This window comes from Cibotium barometz, chromosome 64 (genome assembly GCF_041138505.1).
Source record: "Cibotium barometz isolate CiBa-2024 chromosome 64, ASM4113850v1, whole genome shotgun sequence".
NCBI classification, from domain to species: Eukaryota; Viridiplantae; Streptophyta; class Polypodiopsida; order Cyatheales; family Cibotiaceae; genus Cibotium; species Cibotium barometz.
The window spans coordinates 6490433-6503907 of NC_141109.1; the positions used below are offsets into that span (position 1 = coordinate 6490433).

Consider the following 13475-nt stretch of genomic DNA (forward strand, 5'->3'; position numbering starts at 1 on the left):
AAAATCAAGTGCCATCTTATGAAAGAAGGTCTTTGGAACGTTGTTCACCATGCTGCTCCCGAATATTCCGACATTGAGCAAGTTATCACTTACGTTCCCACTGCCAAGAATGACAAAGCCTATGCTATCATCTTGCTCGGTCTTGGAGATGATTACATTCATCACATCTCCGATATACATTCTGCTTCTCAAGCATGGATCACTTTGGATACCCTTTTTGGACCCCGCTCTAAAAACTCTAAGATTGCACTTATGATCTCATTCTTTGATCTACATATGCAGGAGGGAGCTACTATAGCCTCTCATGTCAATTATCTTCGCAGCCTTATGGTTCAGCTTGCATCAGTGAAGTCCCCCATCTCCGAAGATATTGCTATTGCTGTGCTTCTCAAGAGCTTACCTGACACCTATGCTACTCTTGTCACTACCTTCAAGTATCACAATAATCCTACTCTTGAAGGTATCATCAATGCTCTCCAAGAAGAGGAAAGAACTCAACAACAAAAGGTAACTAACACTGCATTTTTAGCAAAGAAAGGAAGTTCTAAAGTAAGAAAGCCTTGCACCCATTGTGGCAAAACTAATCATATGGAGAAGGACTACTTCAAGGCTCATCCATGCACCATTTGTGGCCGTATTAATCACTGGGAGAAGGACTGCTACTCGAAACCCTCTACATCAGCCCCTGCATCTACCTCAGCCCATGTTGTTGCAGCATCTCCATCAGCAGATCTTGCTGTTCAATCCTCATATGATGAAAAGTGGGCTTTCTGATTACTTCATCTTTCTTGTCTACCACTTTGACCACCGATGATGTAGGTCAAGGGGTTCTAGTGTCTTACTCATTCTGCTTTTGGACCTCTCTCTTATCCCTACCCAAGAGACAGAGATTGCCCTTGAGGAGGGGATGTCTTCAAGGTCCATCTGTTTGTCTACAGTCAGTCTTCTGTCTATCTAGTCTTGTCTGTCTGTCTATTTGTCTATCAATCTGACTATGTCTTGTTTTAGATCCATCTTGTCCCTACCCTTGTGGACCCATATGAGGATATCACTTGAGGAGGGGTGTCTCAGGATCTTTTCTATCTTGTCTTCTATCTTGTCTTTCAGTCTTGGTCTTGTCTTGTCTGTCTTTCAGTCTTGTCTTTTGTCTTCCTCCTAGTGTCCACTTAAGGAGGGTGTTGGAAATAAGTGCACACTAGGTGTACTCTTTTCCTAGTCTAGTATAAACTTTTGTCTTGAGTCTTTGAGTCTTGTGTCTGCCATGTGGCATCTTATTTGTCCCACATATCAGCTTGGCTACTATCTCTTGTACTACACACCTATATATTGTGGGTGTCACATCATAAGAAGTATTCAGCTTGTGTCTTGTCTACACTCGTCTCAAGGTAACTCTTTGTCCTTCAATCTTGTTGTTATTTCATTTCTAGTCTTCTAGTTTCTAGCTCTTGCTTCCATATTTCTACATGCAGAACCTTGAAGAGTGGATGGAAAGAGTACCAAGAAGGTATCCTCCCGCTCAAGAGCTCTTACAAATGCAGATGAACCGTCGGATGTGGCCATCAAAATCCTCAGTGGATGATCCTTTGAAGGTGGGTAGCTTGACGTTGACTCGGCCCAGCACCGTGGAAAGGGGTTCTGCACCAGGGGGACTGGCTGGACCAAGAGGGTTGGCTTGGCCTCCCGCATTGCCAAGGGTGGGGTTCCTCACGCTCACAGCACAACACAAAAGACACTACGCAACGGGACACAACAGAACAAGAGACGGAAGAGACGAGACTATGGAAGACACGCAAACACTTGCACTACTTGGAGAACACTGATACATGTCCTTCACTGCACCATGCACACACGGCAAAGGTCACAATGAAGAGGACGACACAGCACAGGCTGATGATACAAAGTGGTGTGAGGGCTGCAAGATAAGGATGTCCTCTAAGCGGGGCCGAGGATGATATATGCCTAAGGTCGAGTCGATGGCATCCTATGCGGTGCCTTCAATGCCGGTGCGTGCACCACTACTTCTGGATGGTTCCTCTAGGCTAACCCACTGTGGCAGTGTTACACTGATACGGTGTGACACTGTTGCAGTGTGTTAGCGTGTGGGCACCCTTGGCGGCTACATTGAGGAGGTCCTTCCTTTTTGGCCCTGGTGCTGCTTTTTGGAAAAGTGGCTTTTAGCTTTTTGGTCCAACTCAGTCTCCTCTTGCCAGTGGTGCTCTTGGCTCGAGCCTCGCAATCAACCTAGTTTAACTTTTTGCTTTTTCCGGCTTTTTCACCAAAAATGATGCTTTTTCTTAAACAAACTATATCACCCCTATTCCCATGTCTTCTTCCATCTGTATGGTGTCCGGGCAAGGGTTCCATCATGTGAAATAGAGAAAGGAGGGCTAAATAGTTACATTCCCTCCCTCTTACATCTTCAAGCTTTGATGATAGCTTCCACACTTCAATGATCTTGTTCATGCCGAGTTTGAGTTCCTCTAATCATCCTTAGCCCAACGGCGGACAGAGAGAGTGAATCAGGTTTTGAAGGAGATGCTCCATGGATGCATACAACTCCAAGAGACCATCAAATTGGGAGAGGTACATCCCAATGGTTGAGTTTACCCATAGTAGTACTAGGCATGTGGCCACTAGTTACAGTCTATTTATGCTCATGGACGGTTACCAACCTAAATCTATGGTCGCCATATAATTTAAGGGTATTCAAATTGACGCGGCTAAAGACTTCTTGGCAAATATGCGAGAAATGCTTGTTGTAGCCAGAGGTTCTATCATGAATACCCAAGAGTTCACACACGTTTTACGGATGGGAAAGGTTGGAAAGTTATCCCCTAGGTACTATGGACCTTTCTAGATCCTTAAATAATCGGCAACGTAGCTTATAAGCTAGAACTACCTCAGAATGTGAAAGTTCATCCAGTCTTTCATGTCAGTAGACTGAAAGAGATGCTTGATGCTAAGGATAGCATTGTGACTCCTCAAGAATTTGTTGAGGTTGAGGACTTCTCTTATGTTCCACATGAACCGAAAGTGGTTATTGATTTTAGGAAAAGGTAACTTAGAAATAAGTTGATTCCTGAGTATAAATTCAAGTGGAAAGCACCCTGAGTATAAATTCAACTAGAAAGCAATGGAGGACACAACTTGGGAGACATTTACTAGTATACAGCATAGGATCCCCCTATTTTCTTTCTTAGACAAACGTCTGAGGGGAAGTATGTTATATACCTAGTTACTAATATTTGGATTAGTGGGCCTAATCCACCACAGTTAGGGGACCCTGCGATTAGGAGATTGCAAGCAGATGTTGGGAGATTAGGCTCAGATCTAATAATATTTTGCTACATGCTATTATGGCAGTTAGCTATTTATAGGATTAGTGACCATTATATAAGTGAGGCCAGGGGCTGTAATTGAGTAGTCAGTTGTGAGGTTCACTCTGACAGGTATGTGCCTGGACTAAAGTTGCTACTCCTGCTACGTACACAGCAGAGCACAGATAGTCTTGCCATGGGTCCGTGTGGGCAGGCACTCGTGGTGGTATGGGACGCCAGGGCTGACCAGCATGTGGAGTCTTAGCCCCACGCTCCATTATGACAAGGGTTGAGAGGTGTGTAATTATTTCATTGTTATTCCAATGGTGTACGGCGAACCACAACATGGGATGCACGCGTAGTGCACCAAGACCTAGCTAGGAAAGGATTGATCACCCAAACTCGGCTTTAAAAGTCTCAAGGAAATTTTATATGGTGTGTATCCTAGTGGTATGGGACACTTGGATCTGCAACATGTAGGGTTTCTCGATGTATCTATATTTTCTAACGTTGCTATGTCCTGTCCTTATGGGGGGTAGTTAGCCTCCAATAGACAAAGTTACACAAGACTTGACAACAAAATCAAAAGGGTAATTTCAGTAATTTCAATGGGGTTGCTAGGATTGGGTGGGTGAAGTTTTGTGCTGGCTTGTATGATTCCTTGAGAGAGCTATCTTGGGCTCACTGGCATTTCATTCGGTGTTGGCAGTAGGTCCAGGCAAAGAGCTCTATTAATTTGGAGCGGAACTTAGAGATCATTCCACTTATCTGGATGGAAGGTAGTACTTTTATTCGAAACTCGTGGTTGTTCCGTGATGATTGACTCTGTGCACCAAATTTGTCTGAGATTAGGAAAAGGATCCTTTATAAATGTCATAACTCTCCTAAACCAGGTCACTCAGTGATTCAACAGAGTTGTGTTTTCTGATCATCCTCAAACAGATGGGTAGACCAAGAGGATGGGATCAAGTTTTCAAAGTTATGCTTTTTGCATACGTCTCCAAGCGACCATTTAATTGGGAGAGGTACATCCCTAGGGTAAAGTTTGCCTATTGTACTACTAAGCATATGGTTCTGGCAATAGCTAGAAATATGTTTGTTAGGAGTTGGCTTAAAACTCGGATTCCCTCATACTATGATGGCTTGAATGCGACACAATTGTGGTGCCTGATAGTTAGAAGTCTCTGAGAGAGAGGTATGATATCCCCTAGGTACGAGGATTTACCAAATCCTCAAAAGGATGGGTATGATATTAGAGCTAGCAAAATAGTTGTCTTGGCTATTTCAGGTTTCCAATTCCATGAGGAGTTGGAGGATTGAAGGGTGGTTTATATTCTTCAGGGACCTGAGAAGGTCCTGTTTTTTTTTTTCTTTTTCCACGGTCATATGTTGGAGGAACAACAGCCTTGGTGGAGCTTGTTCCTTCATACATGGCTATCTGAATTTGATAGACATGTATAAATTTGATTTCGGTGCAAGTAGCGAGATTCTTCTTCATTTATTTCCAAGATTGGAAATGTCCTAAGTGGGGAGGAATGTTATGTACCTAGCACTAACCCTTGGGGTTAGGGACTAAGCCGACAAGGTTAGGGGAGCCTTGGGATTAGGCAAAGCAGGCAAATTCAGGTGGCTAGGATTCAAATTTAATAAATAAAGGTTACTGGCTATTTATGATTGGACTATTATTTATAGGAGCAATAAGCACTATAAAAGTGAATCTTGGGTTATTATAGATTCAGTGTGGTTTGGACCTAGGCCAAGAGGCTTACTCCTCTGCCATGTACATGGCAGATCACATGTAGTCTTGCCAAGGGCCCCTGTGGGCAAGCACTCGTGGTATGGGACACCAATGCTGGCTAGCATGGACCTATGCGAGTGGAACCTTATAGCCCCTAGCTCGAGGGAGGTTTTTTGACACGAACCTATGGTTGGGTGGTGAGCTTTCCTGCAGCCTTCTTTGTTGTTGTACTAATCTTGTTTTGGCCTGTCTGTTAGGGATGATCTTGGAGGGATCTTACAACATGCCCCCAATGTAGATTTTTCCTCCGTCTCCAGCTGTAGCCTCCCTTTAGTAGTGCGTCCATCCAAGGAGAGTGCCCTCCCTTCCTTATCTCATATGTATATTTGGACTGCTTTTTGCAGTGTTGTATTCAAGGAAGCGGCTGGTTTTTTCTCAACTACTAGAAGGATCTTTCTTTGGAAAAAAAAAAAGCCCTTGGGTCCACATCATAATAGGTTCTCACTTAATAAGAAAGATGAAACTGAAATTTTTAATTCAATGTTTAATCAATAATTTATTTCTCATCAAAATCACACATGTTATCAAAAGGACCTGAAGAGCTTGCAATTGATCATGGGTTTTGTTCATACGCTCCTCCTCTTGATATTGTAACTTTTCCATATCCTTTCTTGCGTTATCTAGTGTGGTAGCAACCTTTTCCAACTGAAAGATGTTAAACAAATTACTCTCTCTCTCTCTCTCTCTCTCTCTCTCTCATGATGTAACATTTTGGTCTCATAGGTCAAAAAAAGGCCTTTTGAAGACATTAACATAACTTTCTTTCTTTCTCTCTCAGCACCAATGTTCCTAGATGCCTATTTCAGGCTCACATACATAAACCAAGTCCACACTTGACAGAGATCACCTCTCAAGATTGGCCCTTGAGTCCTCCAGAAAGCTTGAACACAAGGAGCAGAGCAGCTCTTGGTACTCTTGCATCATCAGTTGGTGGTTTGATTCACATGACCTTTGAACGGACCGTCTCCTCCCCTATGAGTACAGCTTGGATGCCCCTCTTTTGGATATCTCACACCAAAAGTCAGCCGTATAATCCACCTAAACCTCAGCCGACGTCACACAGATCGGACATGGCTGTCCATGCCAGTGCTCTCCACAAAACTAGAGCATTTAGGGATGCCGGGTCTATAAGACTACAGCTGTATTGCACATGGCTGCTTGGAATGGTAATGGGACAAAGTGATCAGACCTTGGAGGACTGGCAAAGACATACATGGGAGGATGATATCTTTTATATAGAGACACCAAAGCCCTAAGAGAGGGCTACCCAAGTGCCATGATATCCATTGGAGTCCCCGCCTAATGGGACCAAACTCGTACTTCTGATGTTACATATACTATGCAGGAATGGATGCCCAGACTCTAGGATTTGGGTTAATCCAAGAGGGGTATGTTAATTAATGTGGTTAGAAAACCAATTGAAAATACATGGAAAACTAAGAATAGCATGGGACCACTATTAAGCATGGGACCACTATTATTGGCGCACGATGCAGACGGTGTCTCAGATCTAGCTAGCAATACGTGTGGATTCCTCCAAATCAATTGCTCAAGTGTCAGCTCATGGACCTCTGTGGTTTGGTGGTGAGCTATGGTGTCGTCGATTCAGATTCTTTGGTCAAAGGGCGATCTTGTAGCTACAAAGTCATGCAACTTGTAATTGAGTCCTTGTTGGGTATTCAGAGCTTCGTGTCTGTGAACCAGCCCTTGTATGTGTTTATGTCCATGTGTGTATGAACCCACTCTTATGAGTGGATAAGATAAGTGTGCCACATGTCATTAGTGTGTGTGTGTGTGTGTGTGTTGCCATGTGTCTTGTGTACATGTCAAAAGATAACTCTCAAGCCTACAAAAAGCATCATACTTGGTAACTGTGATATGCCGCGGAAGTCTTTGTATTGGAAGATCCGTCACACAAATGCTCACACCGTCTTCTGTATCCTGAGTTTCGTGAGTTTAGCAATCCACTTTAATACTTCAAACTTTAAAGAGATGAGAGAGAGATATATGAGAACTGTACACCAGATTGGGTCCCAAATTACCCACTGAAGGGCCCCCTATCCCAATAACGAGATAGTATTTGCTTTATTACTTTAGAGAGAATGACTATGGACTGTAGATAAGCCAAACGCAAGATCTCGGAGGATCGGAAGCTTGGCACGGCTGTAGAAACACCTCGATGAACTGATCTCGAGCCTATGCACTCTTCCCAAGGGTGAGGCTGAGAAAAGAAAGCGGTGGACTGTTCTAAGCTATGTTAGAATGTTGTAAATGCTTATGAATGCTATGTTACCTTCACCGGATGGCTGGGGCAGATGTGGATGATGATTAGGAGGCTAAGAACTATTGTAGACTGAAACGCAGACTGTATGGATGAGGCTGGACTGAAACGCAAACAGCAAGCTGATGCTCGACAGAAACGCAAGGCTGTAGGCTGATGCTGGACAGAAAACGCAGGTTTGTTTGCTGTTTTCGGGACTGTAGAGGACTGTACGGCTGCGCCTGTATTCAGTCCTACTGAATTGCTGAGTTATGACTGCTGAATTGCTGCGTTAGTACTGCTGAATTGCTGCGCTTATGGCTGTAGGGACTGCTGAACTGCATGCGTTGGAGAACCAGGGCAAACTCAAGCACTCCAAGAGCTACATGAGACTAGTCTAGTGCTAAAGGCAAGGAAACTCCTAGGGCTGAGGAGGAAAGCTCTTAGCACACTGAAGACTGAATGGGAAACTAAGCCCTATGCAAGCCTATTTATACTAGATAGGGGCTGGTCAAGTTGGCTCGTCATAATTTAATAAACCTTATGTTTATAAATGACATTAAATGCTAAATAAATACCATAAAATATGGAAAAAATACCAGATAAATGCTAGTAAATTCGCTAAGGCTTTTGGGATGTTCTAAATGATGCACAGGCATATGAATGCATATTATGCAGGATGCAGAGTGCTTTCTGATGATGCAAACCCTAAGGCTTCTACCGACTCTACATGCATGAATGATTCTCTCCAAGTGGGTTAAGGGACTTGACTGACTGACTGACCCGCTAAGGTTGAGGAATGACCTACGTAGCTTGTGCCTGACTTATCCTCCTGGACTGAGGATGTACAATGGGGTCGACAATTATCATCCTACTGGGTTCTAATAATGTACAAATGTTGCACTGCTGATGATGAGCCAGTTTGTCACCATGCACTGAGTGCAGAGTGCATGTGACATTCCCTCCTACTTAGCTTAGCGGCAGGTTCATGGCTTCCAAGTAGACCGCCAACAACTGGGGGTACTCCTGTGAGAACAACTTGTTGAGTCATACGGCTTCGTGGGTACCTCGATCCCGGAATTTCGTATAGAAGTGATGTATCCGTCGACCGGAACCATGCTTCCAACAATGAAGAAGGATCTGCACAAGCTCAATAACTTCTGCTTCGTCTACCGCGTCTGGCTGCTGTCATCTGAAACATCAAACACTTCTGGACCAACATATGGTTTTAGCCAAGAAACATGGAAAACATCATGCATTGTCCAACTGGTAGGCAAATTTAACTTCATGGAGACATCACTTAACTTCTTAACTATTGGAAAAGGGCCAAAACTATGGAATGAAAGCTTGGTACAACGTTTGCCCACTTATTTCAATCTCTGTTTCATGATACGCAGATAGACCCAATCCCCTTCCTTGAAGTGGACATCTCGTCTAGACTTATTTGCCTGTTTGCTATATGCTTCCTGAGCTTTGGTCAAGCGGTCCTTGAGTGACTCAATGATCTTGGAAAATGCTTCTGTGGTTTTATTAGCCTCTAAAGATGGAGACACCATTCTCATCAAAAGAGAAGAAAAACGGCGACCAAAGGCTGCTTCATATGGAGTCCGTCCGACACTGAATGAATGAGTGTCGTTCAAGATAGCTTGGACCAATGGAAGATAATGTTCCCATCTGGACTGCTGGTCATGACAATATGACATCAAAGGCCAACTGGTTATAAATTTCTGTTTGGCCATCTATCTGCGGCGGATGGAATGCACTAGACAACTGCAACTTAGTTCCGAAGTTTTCAAATAATGCCCTCCAGAAATGCGAGGTAAACTTGGAATCTCTATCTGATGTTACGATGCTAGGCAAACCACAAACTGGATACCAATGCTTGAGAAACAGACGGGCTACGTTCTCGGCTGTGGCCATATGCTTGCATGGGATGAGTATGCATAATTTACTAAAGCGATCCACAATGGTAAAACACTGAGTGTTACGGGATCCGGTGGATGCTGGTAGAGGCCCTACAAAGTCCATAGATATGTCGATGAAAGGTCCGTCGCTCGGGGATAGGCAAAGGTTGAAGTAAACCTGCCTTCTTTGTATGGGGAACCTTGACTTTTTGACAAATCTTACAGGCTTGTACATGTGCATAGACATCACGCTTCATCTTTGGCCAATAAAATGACCGTTCTAATTTCTCGAGGGTACGGTTGATACCCCTATGTCCTCCAACTAAGGAGTCATGGCAATCGTGGAGAAGAGCGGAACGCTTTTCCTGAGTAACACAGAGACAGTTCTTGTAGAACAACCAACCGCTCTGTACTGAATAGTAGCCAGGTTTAGAATTGAGGGCCAAACTGTACTGAGTACCAAACTCAGAGGAGTCGACATATTGTGGTAATTGAAAGCTCCACTAGAAAATGTAATTGGATTTTGCATGTTTTAGATGATTTACATCAAAAATGTCATTTTATTAATTAGATTATTAATATTTGTAGGCCTTTTAATAGCTTGGAAGAATTTTGAAAAAGATATCGTTAAAAAACCAATAATTGGATTTTCAATTTTGACTAATCACCGCATTGTACTAATGTCTCACTATTGACCACCCTTTTGATCAACAAAGTTGAGCATTTTAAGTGGTAGTTATTGTGGGTACAAAAAGTAGAATGTATTATAACACTTTAAAGACCTTGAAATATTTAAAGTTTCTTAGATTCTTTATCTTTCTTACCCCCTGAAGAACTGGAGCTATTACTGCCGTCCTTCTTAGCATCTTTAGAAGAAGCGTTACCTTTCCCTGTCTGTGCAGCTGATTGCTGCTGGGGTTTGGTACTGGATGGAGACAACTGCTTGGGCTTGCCCCCGTTGAGCTTCATTTCTTCATTCTGAGCGAGTCAGAGCCCGGTCATATGTACTTGGTTCAAAGTTACAAACTGTGAACCGAATGTTAGAGTCCAATCCACGAATGAATTGCTCCATCTTGGCCTACTCACATAACCCTAACTGCTGTGCTAAAGTAATAACCTTACCGGAAAACTGAAGCACTGGGGATCCGTTTTGTCTGAGTCCATAGAACTCGTCTTTCAGACCGGTCATGTACTAGGGTGGGAGAAATCTGGTCTACAGGTCATGGACAAAGATGTCCCAGTCAAAGGCTGTCTGTGGCCTGGTCTGTATGAATACCAGACCAATGCTGCCACCAAGTGACTGCCTCACCAGTCAGATCGGGAGCCGCTAAGTGGACTTTATCTTGACGGTTTGTGATCCTAGCTAATGGAAAATGAGTATTAAACTGATGAATAAATTGATTAACTGATGAATGATCACACTTACCATCATACTTACTGAAGTTTGGTTGACTGCGAATGATGGTGGTTGATGCTACTGCGGACTGCTAGCTGGTGACACCTATGACTGGGGAGACTGAGGAGAGCTGCTGATACCTCAAGTGTATGGCCTCCTTTTTCCGTTGGTGCTCGAGTAACATACGTACTCGATCAAGCTCACGTTGGTGTTCCCGAGCGGCAAGTTCAGCCTGACGCCAATCTTCGTCGATCCTGCATTGGGCTTCCTCATAGTCCCATCTTTCTACTTTTTCTTCTTTCCTTCGGGCCTCATCCTCTCTCCTCTGTTGTTCCATCTGAAAGAAGAGGGAGATGTAGTCGGGTGCTGCTGGAGGTGGAGAAGGACGTGCTGCTGCTACCTCCAAGAGTTGGAGACGCTCCATGAGCAGCTGGTTTTGAGCTCTAAGAAGAGCTATGGTGTCTACTGTAGGCGGAAGAACATGGTCTCCTTCGGGGGAGACGTCTTCCGGCTGATGAGTACTCTCTTTTGTAGACATGATGCCGAAGTCGATGGTCGTGCCGGAACGCAATCTAACCATCCAAGGATGCCCCCATGCTAGGAAACAGTGTGTGTGGACAATCTGAATCTGATACCAATGTGATATGCAGCGGAAGTCTTTGTATTGGAAGATCCGTCACACAAATGCTCACACCGTCTTCTGTATACTGAGTTTAGTGAGTTTAGTAATCCACTTTAATACTTCAAACTTTAAAGAGATGAGAGAGAGAGATATGAGAACTGTACACCAGATTGGGTCCCAAATTACCCACTGAAGGGCCCCCTATCCCAATAACGAGATAGTATTTGCTTTATTACTTTAGAGAGAATGACTGTGGACTGTAGATAAGCCAAACGCAAGATCTCGGAGGATCGGAAGCTTGGCTGAACTGTACACGGCTGTAGAAACACCTCGATGAACTGATCTCGAGCCTATGCACTCTTTCCAAGGGCATGAGGAAGGGCTGCACACTTGAGGCTGAGAAAAGAATGCTGTAAATGCTTATGAATGCTATGTTACCTTCACCAGATGGCTGGGGCAGATGTGGATGATGATTAGGAGGCTGAGAACTGCTGTAGACTGAAACGCAGACTGTATGGATGAGGCTGGACTGGAACGCAAACTGCAGGCTGATGCTGGACAGAAACGCAGGGCTGTAGGCTGATGCTAGACAGAAAACGAAGGTGTGCTTGTTTTGGGGACTGTGGAGGACTGTACGGCTGCGCCTGTATGCTGTCCTACTGAATTGCTGAGTTATGACTGTTGAATTGCTGCGTTAGTACTGCTGAATTGCTGTGCTTATGGCTGTAGGGACAGCTGAACTGCATGCGTTGGAGAACCAGGGCTGGCTGAAGCAAACTCAAGCACTCCAAGGACTGCATGAGACTAGTCTAGTGCTGAAGGCAAGGGAACTCCTAGGGCTGAGGAGAAAAGCTCTTAGCACAATCAAGACTGATGGGAAACTAAGCCCTATGCAAGCCTATTTATACTAGATAGGGGCTGGTCAAGTTGGCTGGTCATAGTTTAATAAACTTTATGTTTATAAATGACATTAAATGCTAAATAAATACCATAAAATATGAAAAAAATACGAGATAAATCCTAGTACATTCCCTAAGGGTTCTAGGATGTTCTAAATGATGCGCAGGCATATGAACGCATATTATGCAGGATGCAGAGTGCTTTCTGATGCAAACCCTAAGGCTTCTACCGACTCTACATGCATGAATGATTCTCTCCAAGTGGGTTAAGGGACTTGACTGACTGACTGACCCGCTAAGGCTGAGGAATGACCTACGTAGCTCGTGCTTGACTTATCCTGGACTGAGGATGTACAATGGGATCACGGCGTACGACAATTATCATCCTACTGGGTTCTAATAATGTAAAAATGTTACACTGCTGATGATGAGCCACTTTGTCACCATGCACTGAGTGCAGAGTGCATGTGATAGTAAAAACTGCTCAGCCGGCCACGCTAAACCGCGGGGGGGAGGGGGGGTGGGCTTGCTCCTTGGGTGAGAAAACCGGCCTTGCCAGCCCGTTTGATATTGCGACCTGCTACAGTTCCATTTCTGCTTGGTGTGAGGTGAAAAAAAGAAAGAAAACCCTGCCTCTATAGCCCTTCACCTCCCAAACTTGGAATAACACACACGAACGGGGGCACCACCAGCCACCGGCTGGAACACTCTCTCACAATTCACCACCCAACCCACGCCAGACAGACAGCACAAAAACAGGGGCACCATAGACAAAGTAAACACCCAACAATTATATTCCCAGTCAAAACTTCATACAAGCTTCTCCCGACACAGAAGCCTTACTCACACAACCATAAACAAAACACTCAGACCTGTCACTGCCGAGGATACACCACATCCCCAATCACCACATGATCCACTCGCCTGCGTACTGTACCAATCACACCAGAATGAACCCGGCCACTCTCACTTCAGAGGGCGCCCCACCAGCTAACCCACAAGTCTCTGCAGCCCATCACTTCTGCATGTGTCGCCAGCAGCAGCTACACCATACATCTCTCTCTCTCTCGCTCTCTCTGTGCTGATCCTCTGCCAGCCTCTTCAAACCCAAGCAGCTTATCTGCCCTGCTACCGGCCCACCACCAAGCAGCAACACCAACCTTTCTCTGCTTCACTCGGCACCCTGCTCTGTCCACAGCCCTGTCTCCTAGGCGGCCCACACCAGCCACCAGCCTTCTACCATATCCACAGCCACACGCTGTCCACCTATCTTCAGCGT

General features: G+C 44.6%; 1 protein-coding gene across 11 annotated transcripts in view; it reads right to left on the reverse strand.

Moving 5' to 3' along the window:
* LOC147603246 (uncharacterized) overlaps positions 1-13475 on the reverse strand; it is a 104513-nt gene that overhangs the window by 20790 nt on the left and 70248 nt on the right. For 8 of the 11 annotated variants that reach the window (XM_086796745.1, XM_086796740.1, XM_086796736.1 and 5 more), the window contains one exon: positions 5650-5760. The exons of 1 other annotated variant lie outside the window; for it this stretch is intronic. In XM_086796745.1, the coding sequence (XP_086652871.1) occupies positions 5650-5760 (111 nt within the window). The remainder of the gene's footprint in view (positions 1-5649; positions 5761-13475) is intronic. 2 more of the 11 variants (XM_086796741.1, XM_086796738.1) reach the window with 1 other exon arrangement.